This window comes from Podarcis filfolensis (genome assembly GCF_964270895.1).
Source record: "Podarcis filfolensis genome assembly, chromosome: 6".
NCBI lineage: Eukaryota > Metazoa > Chordata > Lepidosauria > Squamata > Lacertidae > Podarcis > Podarcis filfolensis.
The window spans coordinates 67,112,515-67,127,384 of record NC_139609.1 but is presented as its reverse complement, the minus strand read 5'-3'; the positions used below and the strand labels follow the sequence as shown (position 1 = coordinate 67,127,384).

General features: G+C 44.4%; 1 protein-coding gene across 20 annotated transcripts in view; it reads left to right on the top strand.

Annotated features, from left to right (window-relative positions):
* NAV1 (neuron navigator 1) overlaps window positions 1-10,933 on the top strand; it is a 268,134-nt gene extending 257,201 nt beyond the window's left edge. For all 20 annotated transcript variants that reach the window (XM_083617268.1, XM_083617271.1, XM_083617285.1 and 17 more), the window contains 8 exons: window positions 416-575; window positions 1,959-2,194; window positions 2,868-3,019; window positions 4,920-4,991; window positions 5,156-5,352; window positions 6,247-6,365; window positions 6,620-6,817; window positions 10,157-10,933. In XM_083617268.1, the coding sequence (XP_083473394.1) occupies window positions 416-575; window positions 1,959-2,194; window positions 2,868-3,019; window positions 4,920-4,991; window positions 5,156-5,352; window positions 6,247-6,365; window positions 6,620-6,817; window positions 10,157-10,249 (1,227 nt within the window). In that variant the 3' untranslated portion in view covers window positions 10,250-10,933. The remainder of the gene's footprint in view (window positions 1-415; window positions 576-1,958; window positions 2,195-2,867; window positions 3,020-4,919; window positions 4,992-5,155; window positions 5,353-6,246; window positions 6,366-6,619; window positions 6,818-10,156) is intronic.
* The last annotated feature ends 3,937 nt before the right edge of the window (window positions 10,934-14,870 follow it).

Sequence of the window (14,870 nt, the reverse complement as noted above, 5' to 3'; positions counted from 1 at the left end):
CCCTGTCCTGCATAGCATACATGGTTCTCTTTCCCCTCATTTTATGCTTGCAGCAACTCTGCAAGGTAGGTAAGGTTATGTAGTGGCTGGCCCAAAGTCATCCAGGAGCAACTCCCTTCTCATAGCCTCTTCTAATGACTTCCAGCAACCCGATAAAAACTCTTTGGTTTGCCCAGACATCTGGAGGTTTGTGAGTGAGCGAGTGCCTGTTTCTGTTTTAATTTACTACTAGTGGCTGTGGTTCTTCTTTTATTTTTGCACTGATTGCTATTTTATTTGGTTAAAAAAATCAACACATTGCAAGCTACCCCAAGAACTGTGGTTAGTAGTGGATACTTCAAAATAAAAGGTTCTAACCAGTCTAGCATCAGGCTTACTCCTGACCTGAACGAAGCTACTCCTTGTCTTCACTCAGGACTACGTCACCAAGATGGACCCTGCTCTCACACTGGGGCTCAGCATTGAGTCTGTCTATGGTTATAGCATCAGCCACATCAAGCGAGTCTTGGACACAGAGCCACCAGAAATGCCGCCTTGCCGACGGGGTGTGACCAGCATCGCTGTGACATTGAAAGGTACCCCCACAGCTATCTTGACACGCATTTATTACCAGTGATATGCCAGGCCACCTTTGCTTGATCCTTTGCTTCTATCTGGTTCAGTTCCTAGCAGGGTCAAAGGGCGGGGTAGAAAGCAACATGGACCTCTAAATTAGAGAGCCTCTGGAAAGCACTACTGAAGTCAGAAGAGGCAGTGGCGAGCTGCTAAATGCAGCACTGGAACCCTGGTCTTCTATAAGTTACTGAACTACAGCTCCCATCATCCCTGGCCACTGGCCATGCTTGCTGGGGCTGATGGGAGTTGTAGTTCACCAAACATCCAGTGGGCCAAAGGTTCCCCACATCTGCTGTAGATGAAAACCTTCCTTACTGAAAGGAATATATACTGCAATGTGGCTGCTAAAAATATTGAATGTGATCTTAGGCAGCATTAATAGTGTCCAGATCACAAGACGTAATAGTTCTGCATCTTAAGTACATCCTGTCCAGTTCTGGGCACCACACTGACAAATAGGGGAGCATTTCTGGAAGAGAGCAGACAGCATGGTGAGGGATCTGGAAACTTCAGTCTTTTGAGGAATTGTTGAAAGGGCTGGCTATATGTAGGGTATGAAGATAAAAAGATATTAAGGAGAAACATGATTCAGATATCTGAGGTGAAGTAAAGGAGGAGCTGCAGCAATTCTTTTTCTCCCTTGCTCCATAGAGCAGGCAGCAGATTTCAGCTAAACATTAGGAGAAACTTACTAATGGTAATCCCCCCCCCCACTGAACAGACTGTCTTTGGAGATAGTGGGCTCTCCCTTTACTGGAGGCTTTTAAGTTGAAGCTGGGATGCTATCAGTTAGGACTGCTGTAGCTGTATCCTGTATTGTGCAAGGGGCTGAACCACATGATCTCCTAGGTCCCTTTTAACTAGGATGGTTATAAATATTATTCCTGTACTTCTGATACAGAGTTGAAATAGGAGTGCCGTATCCCATTTCAGACTCTTTATCAAAATCATAATTTAGATTATTAGGATCAAACAGCAGTGAACTTTGCACGCTCGCCATCTTTACATCTCTGTGTTGAAAAGGAGGAGGAGATACAAATTTCTCCTTAAAACACACCCCACTTCCGTTTTGCTACCAACTGTGGTTTGTTCTAGCAAAACAAACCTCCCGGCTTTCAAACTTTGGTCGGAACAAATCTCACAGACCAGAGAGATAGATATCAGACTACACGAAGTAGTGATATATTTACTCAAGAAGAAACAGTGTCCCCACATCATGAAAAGGCTGGGGAGGATGCTTTTGGAGGAAAGAGCCTACCATGGTGGAAAAGGGAACCGCAAATGTTATTAAGGTCCTGAGTGTGAGAGGGGAGGTATTTCAACTGCTGCATTCTTCTACACAGGTTTGAAAGAGAAGTGTGTGGACAGCTTGGTGTTTGAGACCCTTATCCCCAAGCCCATGATGCAGCACTACATAAGCCTTCTGCTCAAGCACCGCCGCCTTATCCTTTCTGGGCCAAGTGGAACTGGCAAAACCTACCTAACAAATCGTCTGGCTGAGTATTTGGTGGAGCGCTCAGGCCGCGAAGTCACTGATGGCATTGTCAACACTTTCAATATGCACCAGCAGTCATGCAAGGTGTGAAACTCCTTGCCTGGGACTGTCTGCTCGGGAATTTCAGCACTTCCGCATTCTCTGATCCCTAGCACAGCCCTGCTTGATTACCTTCATTCCTAAGTCACAGACTCCTTGTAATTTCAGGTGGAAGAACCTTAGGCATACTAGTTGCAATCCTTGATCCCCCAACACAACTCTGTACATATCTACCCAGAACCCTGTGAGTTCAGTAGAACTTACTCCCTAGTAAGTAGGTATTATGATAGCAGGTATAAGAGGAATTAAACATAGTGCTAAGCACTTCTTCAGCATGAGCATTTCTGCTTGCCTGATGGAATTTTCTACCCTCTGCTCCACACACACTCCTCTGTGGGTTCTCACAATCCCCCTCCCCAAAGCCTTTTTTGGAGTGTGGGGGGAGCCCCTTCGTGCTAGCAGAAGTCCTTGCATGGTCTATCCCTCCCATATTCTTCATCACCAGCCTTTTGCCAATGGGACCCTCCAATCCAAACTAGTAATCCTCAATTCTAAGCCCAGTTCTCAGCCTGGGGAAATCACTATTCCTTATATCCTTGCATTTCTTCTTATACTAATATGTAGTGTGTGTGTGTGTGTGTGTGTGTGTGTGTGTGTGTGTGTGTCTGTATTCTACATGCTGATACAGTGACTTCCATTTTGCATCTTTCTTTACCAGGACCTACAGCTTTACCTCTCCAATCTGGCCAATCAGATTGATCGGGAAACAGGGATAGATGTGCCATTGGTCATTCTTCTTGATGACCTCAGTGAGCCTGGCTCTATCAGCGAGCTCGTCAATGGAGCACTCACCTGCAAGTACCACAAATGGTGAGAGACTGATTTACAGTACTGCCGCATTTGACTCCTACCTCTTAATAGCAATCTTACACTCGAGGATTATTCTGAAACAGGGGTGACTAACCTTTTCTGGGTCAAGGGCTGCTTTATCTCATGGTCAGGGGCTGCATGTTGAAGTGGGTATAGCAAAAGTGAGTGAAGTTGCTTTCCAAAGGACAGTCCCGTTAGCTTTTAATACACAATTTTCAATAGTTTATTATAAAATTCAGAAGAAAATTAAGTTTTTTATTTTTGGTGGTGGGGGATCTTGGGATGCCCCAAAAACTCTTTGGCATCACGGTGGTGGCTCTATGGGAGCAATCAGTTAAAATTTTGTTTACATTTGGGGGGGGTCAATGTTGAAAATGAAAACGGAATTGGAAGGAGAGGGACAAACCTTATTTGCATTGGAGGAACCATGGGAGCAGTCATTTTTAATTTTTTTAAAAAGAACTATAAAACATTTTTGTTAAAGAGTGCCAAGTGTGGGGAGGCCACTAAAACCCTTCTTGGGAGTCCCAGATTCTGTGTTCTAACATAGGAGCACTGCTGAATCAGGTCAAAGGCATTTATGCTCTACAGCTCACAAGGACTGGCAGATGGTGTGGTGTTGTGGTCCCCTGCTGTGTATATGGCTCTGCCTATCCTGCCGCTCTCAGTGGAGCAGTTGTTGTTGATGACAGGGCTTTACTAGTGTCTCAGGCCTGCATCATAACTGTCTCTTGATTTCCCTACCAAGGAAGAGAAATTCTCCACTCCGTGTTCCATGTCATGGAGTGGCCAAGCCATGGCACAATTAATATTACTGTTATTTAATGGGCTTACATACCACTTTTTGTCACAAGTGATCTCAAAGCAATTTACATTTAAAAATAGGTCATATCATAAGTCAGGTCACAGGACACAATTCAGATAACATGTAAAAATGTCAGCAGCATCAATATTAATAATTAAACCACACCAGCACATGACAGCAGGTTCTGCATGAATGATGCAACAACATGGCTTAAACAAATTGTTTGGATCTCCATGGGATTGGACCTACCCACATGTAGTTGAGTCACTTAGATTTTATTTGTTTAGCTTTCAAATATTACATGCCTTCAAGCTCTTGATTTGCTTCCTGGAAGGCAGCGAATTCACAGTGAATAAGACAAAATTCATTTGAGTGATATGGATTTTAGCCGCAGCATCCCTACAGGTTACTGAGCCTGCCTTTCCAGCATTCTTGTGTTGCTGCTCTCCAGCTCAGCCAGGAGCAAAACCATTCCAAGACCAAGGTGGCCATGTCCGCATTGTACTGTGGATGGGTGGAAAGTGGCCTTGCCAGAAAAGGTTGAGCAGTACTCTGCTATGAGCCCATCTTTTCTTTGGCCAGAGAGAGGTGTGTACCCCATTACCAAGAATTTCTGGGCCAGGGAAAAAGCTTCCGATGATATTAAGGACACAGCCAAGTTTTATGACACATTCAGATTTTTAAATTCCACCTTTGTAGGAAAAGTGCATACTGTAGGAAGCTTGCAGAATTCTAGGTTGGATGAGCTGATTCAGCAGAGCTCTTCTTATGTTCTTAATATCCTAAATATAGGACTGTTGTCATATCAACTTTTGGCACATGCCTGAATCTCAGCACAGCCCTTGTTCTTATTAGCAAAACTTCCCTCCATTTAACTTTTTTCCTCTCCATAGCTCTGTTCCACTGTCTCTTACAGAGTGGAGGAGGGAATTGATATGAGCAAGAGACATTGCATTAGTCATAGTCAAAACCACTTCTAGATGTGAGGCAGGCACTGTGTTGAGAGCTGGGGGGTGACTGAGTAAACAGCTTCCAGACATTCCCCCTGTTAGGATACATCATCGCTGATAGAGCTGCTGTTCTCTCTCCCACCAGCCCCTATATCATCGGGACAACCAACCAGCCTGTGAAGATGACTCCAAATCATGGCCTTCATCTCAGCTTCAGGTAAGGGCAGAAATGATGATCCCAATGGAGGAGGCAGGATTGTGCTGGGCTTTGAAATAGCACCTCCTCTGTTCCCACCTGACAGTTCCAGAAGCTGTTGTTCTGCTATGGGAAGGACTATATATAATCCCTATCATTACTAACCTGTCATCTTAATGATACAGGATGCTGACATTCTCTAATAACGTGGAGCCAGCCAATGGCTTCCTGGTGCGCTATCTACGCCGGAAGCTGCTTGAGTCCGACAGCGATGTCAATGCCAACCGGGAGGAGTTGCTGCGTGTGCTGGACTGGGTGCCCAAGCTCTGGTACCATTTGCACACCTTCCTGGAGAAGCACAGCACCTCTGACTTCCTCATTGGTAAGTGGTGGATTGAGCTATGCTGGCTGGAGATACTGTCAGGAACAAGGATTGCCATTCAGGAAACGGGAGGGATGTTGAATGTTGTTGTTGTTTCCAGTGGTTAACTAATGGAGGGATTCCAGAGCTCAAGGCTGCATAAAAGCTACAACCTGCCTTTTGGCATGCTTGCCATTTATTCCTAGTAAATTAGGTGTTTGCTTTTCTCCCACCATTGAGTAATCAGTCTGCATATACTCAGAGGCACCCTCAATTGTTAGTCCAAGTTTGCCATTGCAGTATAATTGCTTGATTTCCTTATGTCAGCATAGGACCACTGGCTGGACTGTGGTTCCACCCGTTTGATAAAGGTAGGAGTCAAAATTTAGGAAGTAGGCAGCTTCCTCTTCAGTTTAATGGTTTTAATTTTCTGGCTCCAATTAAGCCCTGCTTTCTGCTACATGTTTAACAGCCAAATACCAGAAGTTCTCTTCAGTATTTCAGATGCAGATCAGATCCAAGGTACGGATTGGTCAATAGTTTAGTCATTCCTTTTGGGTTGTTGGTTCCTCTTTCTGCTTCAGAGCCTTGTTTGATTAACCCTTGGAAAGTGACAGCAATTAGGGAATGTACTGATGTATTGAATTGGTATCCTGCTTTCCCTACAAGCAGCTCAGTGTGGCAGAGATGAGGTTGTCCTCACAGCCATCTGATTAAGTTTGCTACACTAAGATATAGTGACTTTAACCAGACCAGTAAACCTACTGGTGCAAGTCTAGCAATCTATCCAATACACTTCGCTGACTTACTGTATCTGGCATAACAGTAATCCTCCGAGGCAAAGAACATTGCATGGGATTGGTGTTCTTTTGTGGGCTACTAGCTAATGCTCCTCATTTTCATTTTCCTTACTAGGTCCCTGTTTCTTCCTGTCATGCCCCATTGGTATTGAGGATTTCCGGACCTGGTTCATTGATCTGTGGAACAATTCCATCATCCCCTACCTTCAGGAGGGAGCAAAGGATGGGATCAAGGTACATTTACCCACATCCACATCCTCACTAGTAATGGTGACTGTGCCCTGCACCCATTTGCATGGGTGGATTGCTTAGTTAGAAGCTTGAAATTGACCATCATCAAGTATCTTGCAGCAAAGCTGTTTCTTCAAATGTCACCCAGCTCCTGCTTGAATGTACTCTGAGCTTCCACCCACCCAAAAGATGGGGGGGGGAGTGCATGTATATGTGACTTGTTTCTCAGTATTCTTTTGTGCCTATCCCCATTGCAGGTGCATGGGCAGAAAGCTGCCTGGGAAGATCCTGTGGAATGGGTGCGAGACACGTTGCCATGGCCATCGGCCCAACAAGACCAGTCAAAGCTCTATCACCTTCCTCCACCCAGTGTGGGGCCCCACAGCACTGTCTCACCCCCAGAGGAACGGAGTGGCAAGGATACTACACCCAACTCTCTGGAATCAGACCCCTTGGTATGTCTTCAGGCTGCAAAGGGGAACTGCTGCCAAACAAGAGGCTTTTGAAGGCTGGATCTCTTTGGCACAAGGGAATTAAGTTGGGACCACAATCCATCTGTTGGATGAGTGGCCAAACTCTTTCTGTGACATGGCATACCTTGCCAACCATTGCTTTGTCACAACAGTTGTAGCAGGCACCTTGGTTACTGGAGCACAGTTCCTTGACACCAGAGGTTGCTGGATCCTACAGTAGGCTGCGTTTCCTGAGGGTTAGGGGCTTAGCCAAACAAGTACTATATGACAGCTTTCCATTGACTATAAAACAACACTCCTGTGCCAGTTTGCCTTTAGGGGGAAGTAGAAAAGCAATGAATCTCCCCTTCTCACTTGGAAATCTCCCCTTCTTAGCTTTTGAACACTGTTCTGTAGAACTGTATGTTCCTACTAATCAGGACCTTGCCCCACCTTGCAAAAGGATTTTCCCTGCTTTTCATGTTTGTAGGACCCCCTCAAATAATTCAGTGCATTGTGTTTTTTGCAGTACAGTTTTTGAGGCATAAAGAAGCCAGGTTTTCTGCCCAGCTAAGGAATATGCATTCTCCCCGCCCTCCCTCAACCAAGCATAGCAATCTCTAGGCCTTCCCTTGATAAGATCCATCGGGAGCCAGGATAGATTTATCATATGTATGAGTTGCATACATTGAAACTAGTCCTTGGTGTTCTTTCTCCAATCTTAGAAGTCTGGCTGAGCAGTGTTGAGTTAACCACTCCACTGGCTTATATCATTTCTCATATACACAGAGGAGTGGGTGTATTGGAAGCTTCAAATGTACTGGGAACACCAGAGCCCATTCTAGGTTTCGTCAGCTGACCAGCAGCAAGTCTTCCCATCTCATTGTGCGTCCAGCATGTCCAATGTGTCTCACTGTGTGTCCAGCAAAATCCACTGGGACAATTGTATTGTAACGGAATAAAAACTCTTCTCTGCAGTGCATTGGCGACCTCTGTAGGTTACCAATGCAGCATCGGTGACCTCTTTAGCAAGCATAAACACCCTCCACAAGATAGAAGAGCCTTAAAATGACTGTGCTGGGCAGCACCGCAAGGAAGCGGCCACAGGATGGCATGATAAGTGTAAACCAGAGAAAGAAGCTGCCTCTACATACTGAATGAAATAGCTACATGAGATAGTTTTTAGCTTTGCTGGTGCACGTACACAATGCAGCAATGACAGCATATATTCCTTTGTAAGCCGCTGTGGGAAACCGCTGTGTAGTATATGAGTAGTCTTGAAATCTACCACTTGGGAACCACATTCCTAGCAGATTTGTACTGAGGGATATTGGTGCAGCTATGTGTAGGAAATCTAGGATGGGCTATGTTGGGAATCTAAGGTGAGATACCCACGCAGTGAAAGTTGCTGCACGCAGAAGCAGCTTAAGGTACAAATAATTTACTGTTGCAGAAGATAAGGCTCAGTAAAACAGTTCTGGACATAGATATACACAGGTTGTAGGCTTTTGCAGATACAGATATATACAGATTCATACATGTATAAAGTGTCTCCATTGCTCCAAATAAACTTCAGCAGTTCAGAACAGGACAAGTGACTTCAACAGACTGATGACTCAAAGACAGTCTTAACAGCAGACTAACAAACACTACTAAGTTGATATGCATTAATCACAGATATAGTTGGGTCATTGGGCGTTAACATAGCAACTGGGTTGGCTGACCTTATACTGTACTTGCGATTAGTTAATTGATGGGGTGACTTACACTCATGAAGAAAATTATCCCATTCCCATGCCTAGTTACTCCAATGGACTGATAACAGAGGAGAGGCTTAGTTTGGGTTTGGACTGTGTTAGCTAGTGCGTGCTCTCGTCTTCAGTCTGGTCTGGCCTTCTGAAGGCCAAGTTCTGTCTTGGAAGGCATATGCAATTTTATGGGCTTCTTTCTCCAGGGAGGCTTGCCAGGCACCTATGTTAATGTGTTTTTTGGTGCTAGGCAAATATCCTTTTATGTTCTCAAGCATTTAACATCTGATGAACCTCCAGTATCTGCCTTTATTGCTGTTATTCTATTCTATTCTTTTCTTATTGATTTGTTTTAATGGTTTTGTTGTTCTTAGCTTGTTAACTATCCTGGCAATGCTTATTGAAGGGCAGCATACAAATTTGCAAAGTAAATAAAATGCGAGTATGTGACTGATTTGTAGAGGTTGCAGCTATGACTCATCCCACCCACCCCTAATTGGCTTTAATTCATTAGATGTGTTCTTTCTTTTAAGCATAGTCCCCACCTTCTGGGGATAAGCATCAAAGCCCTCTCACATTATGAAGTTGAATTATTCTCCTCCCTGAACATGGTTATCTACTCACAATCTACTCAGAAGTAAGGCCCATTAGATTCCATGGGCAGTATCCAACTAATGTGTTCCATCAGCGCAATGAAAGCTTTGCCTGTGTGCCTCCTAAATGTGTTTTAGGAGTTTCCTCAATCCTCTGGAGCAGATTTGGGGAGCATCCAGGATGGAATGGTGGGTTCCATTTGAAATGATGGAACTCATCAGTTGGATACTGGCCCATCAGACTGACTCCTAGGTTGAGTGAGTATAGGGTAACAGCGTGAAACTGTAAACAACACTTTTTTCTCTGTAAGCAGTGCACCTTTAAATAACCATAGCAAGTTGTGTCTGACCTCCTGTATGTAGCAGGACATCTGAACCATTGTCTTCTGCCTTGGGCAGAACATCTCATCTTAACTGGAACACAGATGATAAGTCTTTCTCTGGGTTTACTACCTTGGAATCCTGATCCCCAATTATCCTTTCCATATTCCTCTGGAGTGCTCAACCAGGGTACGGGGTAGCTTGTTCTCAGGCGCAGACTGCACTGCTTTTGCAGAGCTATGTGTATAAAAGGGGGAAAGGTCATTACTCAGCAGTAGAGCAGAAGGTCCCAATCTCAATCCCTGGTGTCTTGAGGTAGGGCTGGGAAGGACCCCTCTCTGTAGATAGTACTGAGCTAAATGGATCTGAATTCATCATTATCATCATTATTACCACCACCATATTTTATTATTTATTTATTAAATAATAAATATTTAATATAATATATTAATATATATTTATTATTTATTATTTTATTTATTATTATGGTGCCATTACCTGCCATTCGCCCTAAGGTCCCAGGGAAAATTACAACATTAAAGCACAATATTAAAAACAGTTTAAAACAACGGGCAATCATTAAAACACAGTGGGTCCTAAAAATATACACAACAGCTTTCTATGTTCCTTTTAAAAAGCCTTGGGGATACTTTACCTTCTTGCTTTTTTCTCCCATGCAGATGGCGATGTTGCTGAAGCTCCAGGAAGCAGCCAACTATATTGAGTCTCCCGACCGAGAAACCCTGGACCCCAATGTGCAGTCGACACTCTAAAGGTGACTGGATCAGGATGGGACGGAGACTGGAGTGAGCTGGTCTCGGCTGCCTTCGCTCCTCGTTCTTCTTTGTTTTCTTTTGTATCTGGAACCTGTGGTTTGGAACAGAACACCACAGATGGACGATGGAGGAGGCCACTTGACCCTCCGCTGCAAGATACTGCTCCCCCACCCCCCAATGAGTTTGGTGGTAGGAGAATGATGATTTTTATTCTTAGGCTTTTTGCCTCTATCATAAACTCCTGGGCTTTGCAGTATGGCTGGGTGGGTGGCGGTGGTGGGACATTACTAAATCCCTCGGATCCAGGGTTCCCAGCATCGGAGTTCCTGTATAGGGTAAAGACTCGAGACCTTGTGGAACTGGCCACTGCATTGTTTGCAGGGCAATGCCAGCAGGCAGGGCAACAGACAAGTTTGTGGTTCCCTAACATGAGGATCTTTTTATAAAAAAAAAGTAAAGAAAAGCAAAAACCCAGAAAGGAACCTGGAAGTATCTGAGTAGAAGAGTCGCCGCTGCAGCAATCCAGCTGTTGCCGTAACTGTTTCCCCTCCGGATGCTTCCCTACCACAACAAACATAGGCAAAGGCCTAGGACTGTTAACTCTGTCTTTGTACCCTCCTTATTTAATCTGCATGATCGTCCTTTTACATTCAGACTTCCAATAAACTCTGCATTGTTTTCCCCCCTTTTATTTTATTTTGGTTAAGCTGGGCCATTCCGTTTGGTTTTTTTGGTTCTAGGAATTCTGTTTCGGTTTTTAATCACCTGGTACTAGTTTCACAGGGAGGAGCCACTTGGTTTCTTAGAGGGGTTTTTTTGTTTTGTTTTGTTTTGTTTTTGTTCAGTTCACCTTTTCTCTGTTCTACTACTCTGTAAATTCCATCACGGTGGTCCCTCCAAACTGAAATTGGTGCTGACTGGATGACCTCCAGTAACCAAACTCGCCTTGTGGGTCCTTGCAGCTTGTATCAGATGCACACAGGGTTGAATCAGCAGCACAACCTTCTCAAAGATGCACAATCTGCTGGATGGGCTCCCCTTCCTGTCCCCTTCTTTTATCATTCCATTCCAGAAAGCACAAGAGGCCTACCAAACTGGGACCAAAGAAAGAGCAGTGGGGCAGAGGATGCTCTGCTGTGGTTCTCACTTGCGCAGCAAAACCATCAAATGCCTCTAGAGCTAAAGATGTCTCCAACTTTGCCCAAATACTGACCTGCTTGTGACTCCCCTTTCCTCTGTTCACCATGCAGAGAGAAAGGGGGGGAGGGGTAGATAACTTTCAACAGAGTGAAAATATAGCACTGTTAAATGTTCAGTCTTGGGGTGTCGCTTGATTTCCAAACAAGGAACCATCCACAAAGTGACCCAAATCAAGCAAAGATCTACTTCCACCCTGGTGCTATCAGCTGCCTTAATTGGTACAAAGTAGTGCTCTGATTTAGGTTAGATCTACTTTCCTATACAGGTGGAGATAGTTGGATTAGACATATACAACTGCCACGCCCTTTTGCCTTTTAGTTCTAGAATGTGACTTCCCTTAGGTGAGTTTACGTGCATTTTCTATTGGGGTGGGGAGTCACAAAGCCCTCTCTGCAAATGAGAGCTAAGTTCACGACATGTTTCATGAGCTCCTCAACCTCCTTGGCCCTGATCAACAACTAGTTTTCCTGAAGGGCCAGTTTAAAAGCAAAGTTAGCAGTGCAAAGCCAACATAAGCAGCAGTTACCATGCTACCAATTCAGACACCAGTTTTAGAAGCCTGTGGCCTGGATAAAATAAGGGGGAAAGTCTGAATCTAGTTTCCATGGCATTTTTTTAGAGAAGGTTTATATTACATCACTTAGCCAGAAGCCAAATAATTGCTAGTTTCTCCATAACACAGGTCCTGGCTTTTTCAACTCAAGTATTGTAGGAGTTCGTTTCATAGTGCAGCAGAATATATACAGCACAATGTAGGGAGCAGGTTTTCAGCTCTCCTGATACAAACTAATAGGCTTTACTCTATGCAGTATTCACTTCCTATCTAGTGTTTAGTTTTACTAATATGCTGATCTAAACGTCAGCTCCTCCCTCTTCTTATGATGCAGAAGCCACTAGGGTTTATTTTATGCTAAATGATTAACAACAGGATTCATGGATAGATACACTGTGCCAAATACCTCAAGGATCGTATCTGAAATCACTCAAGGTCCTACTTAGTCCCATGTGATTCTTAGCATTTATTTAATAGCATTTTTATCCTGCTCCTTAGCTTAAAGGGGGCTTCCAGGGCAACTCACAAAAATCAGTACTTAGACAGTCCCTGCCCCCAGGCTTGCAACTGGAAGAGATGTAACACACAAGGAACAGGGGGTGGGGTGGAAGAGGAAAGTAGGCAAACTCAAGCACCAGTTCTTAAAGTTACAGTTCTTTTATAGCTACCAGCTAGGATGGGAAAGAGTTCCAGCAGCCTGACTGAGTGATGGCTAAAGGATGGCCAGAGGCAGCTGGTCTCCCAGGAGAGGTGATGGGATAGTCTTGTTTTGCTTCTCTCCCTCTGCCCTGCAGCCTAATGGAGGTGCTGTCACTTGGAGACGTTTGAGTGACTTCCCATATTTTCAGTATTTCCACTGCAATCTTGAGGTCTAGAAATTGTGCTTTCTAAAAGTAAGAATGAACATTCTTAGGACTCTAGATTATGTGACACGTCCTGCACTTGCTGAGTCATTGTACAGAATGTATATAATTTTAGCCCCCCTGCCCAATTTTTGCCAGAATGAGCCTCCTAAAGTCAAAGCTCATTTGTTTTCCTTGTGTAACTATTATGGAATCTTTCAACAAAATGTTGCAGTGTGGAGTGCTCATTCCCTCTCCCTTAGTTTTCAATTCTTCTCTCCCACAACAGTCAGCATTTGGTGCCCACTGAGCATCCTCATTCCTCAGTGGACATTTTCCCTCTCTTAAAATTTTTTTTGTACTTCAGACATTGGGGTTCCCTCCATCGTATGGGTGGATCCCTCTATCTGTTGCTTGAATGGTGCCATTTTGGCTACATAAGAATCCACACTAGGAGAATGGGTTTATCATCCACATCTAGGATGTCATTAATGTATAGTCAGCCTGCAGTGAAGGTACAAGTGGCACAAGCAGCAGGTATGCTCTGACATGCTTGGCAAACAAGACAAAATGCCTTTGGGCCTAGCTGTGGCTGAATCAGGCTTGCAGGTTGTCCTGCCTCACCAGTACTGCCTGCTCCTTGGCTCAGCAGCTGAGAGCCAAAAGCAAACATAAGGAACCAGTAACTGCAGGAAGACTGGAGAGAGACAGACAGAGACAGAGAATGGACTAGAATGGTGCTTCCTCTCTCAAACTTTGCATTTGAGTTTGTTGCAGAATTGCCAAAAAGATTGGCTAGCACCATAGTAATTAATTACAAGTAGTGAAGAAATTAAGTGCAGAACTCAATGGAAGATTTTGCAGCACTTTTCTTTGAGCCAAAAGAACTAAATGACAAATTGCTTGGCATATGGTAGGACTGTGTAATATACAAAAGCGACATTCCTGGCTTTCTGTTTCTTCATTGCAGACACTGTTCTTCTCACCCAACCCAAGTTTACACACACCCACACCCCTTCTTCTAGCAACTGCCTCATATTGTGTTGTTAGGTTGGGTTTTAATGGCGAACAAAACAACAGGGAGTAAGTGGTGTTGTTCTCAAATGTTGTATGAATGTACAACAAATTTAACAGGGGTTTTTCTGGGGTTAGTGCTAATTGTCTCTGCCATTATTGCAAAGAGAGAACAGACTTTGATCTAGTCTCCTGACCTTTTTGAGGTCGCTCTGTCTTTTCTTTCAAGCAGAATGTATTTTACTGGTGTGGCCAAGGGAGTCTTCTAGCAGCTTGCCCATTTGCTGCTAAAATCTCTCCCCTCCCCAATCTGAATAGGGGATGGAAAAAGTAGCAAGGAGAAGTGGTTCGGTATAGACAAGCATTTATTCTCCAGTTGTATCTTCCTCAGTGACCTTATGCACAAGCAGGGGAAGGTGGGGGAGCCTTATGAGCAGTACAGAGCACTGTGTGATTTATCACAAGGATGGGTGGGTTTTCATCCAAGGCAAACAGGGTGCTCTGTTGGGGAAAGGCTCTTGTGCTTTTGAATTGAAGTTGTGCTGCTGTCACACTGTGCTGATCTGAGCAAAAATGCAGCTTGAATGATGAGACTGGAGTTGCCCATGGTGCTGAAACTGCCTTAATTGTCACAATTCCAAGGAAGGGGAGCCCCTAGCCATGGCAGATCTTGCCACAGACCAAGCCTGTTGTGGCCTTCTAAACCCAGACCACATTTAAAATCTCCCGCCTTCAGCACAAGAAGCCCAGGGAGAGAAGGTGGAGGTCACACTTAACCACTTCTTTGCTGAGCTTGTTTCTGGTCCCATCAGTCACAGTGCTTGCTGTTTGGAACGCCTTTAGGGGATCAGCTCAGTAAATAGTATGGCAGGCGTCTTTCATCCCAAGACACCTAGATGACATGAAGAAAACCATCCTTCTGTCCCAGCCTACTTACATACCACTACAGATGGTTAGTCCTCAACCAAGGGAGACTTTTGTTTGTTGGGTATAAGACTGGGCTAAGTGT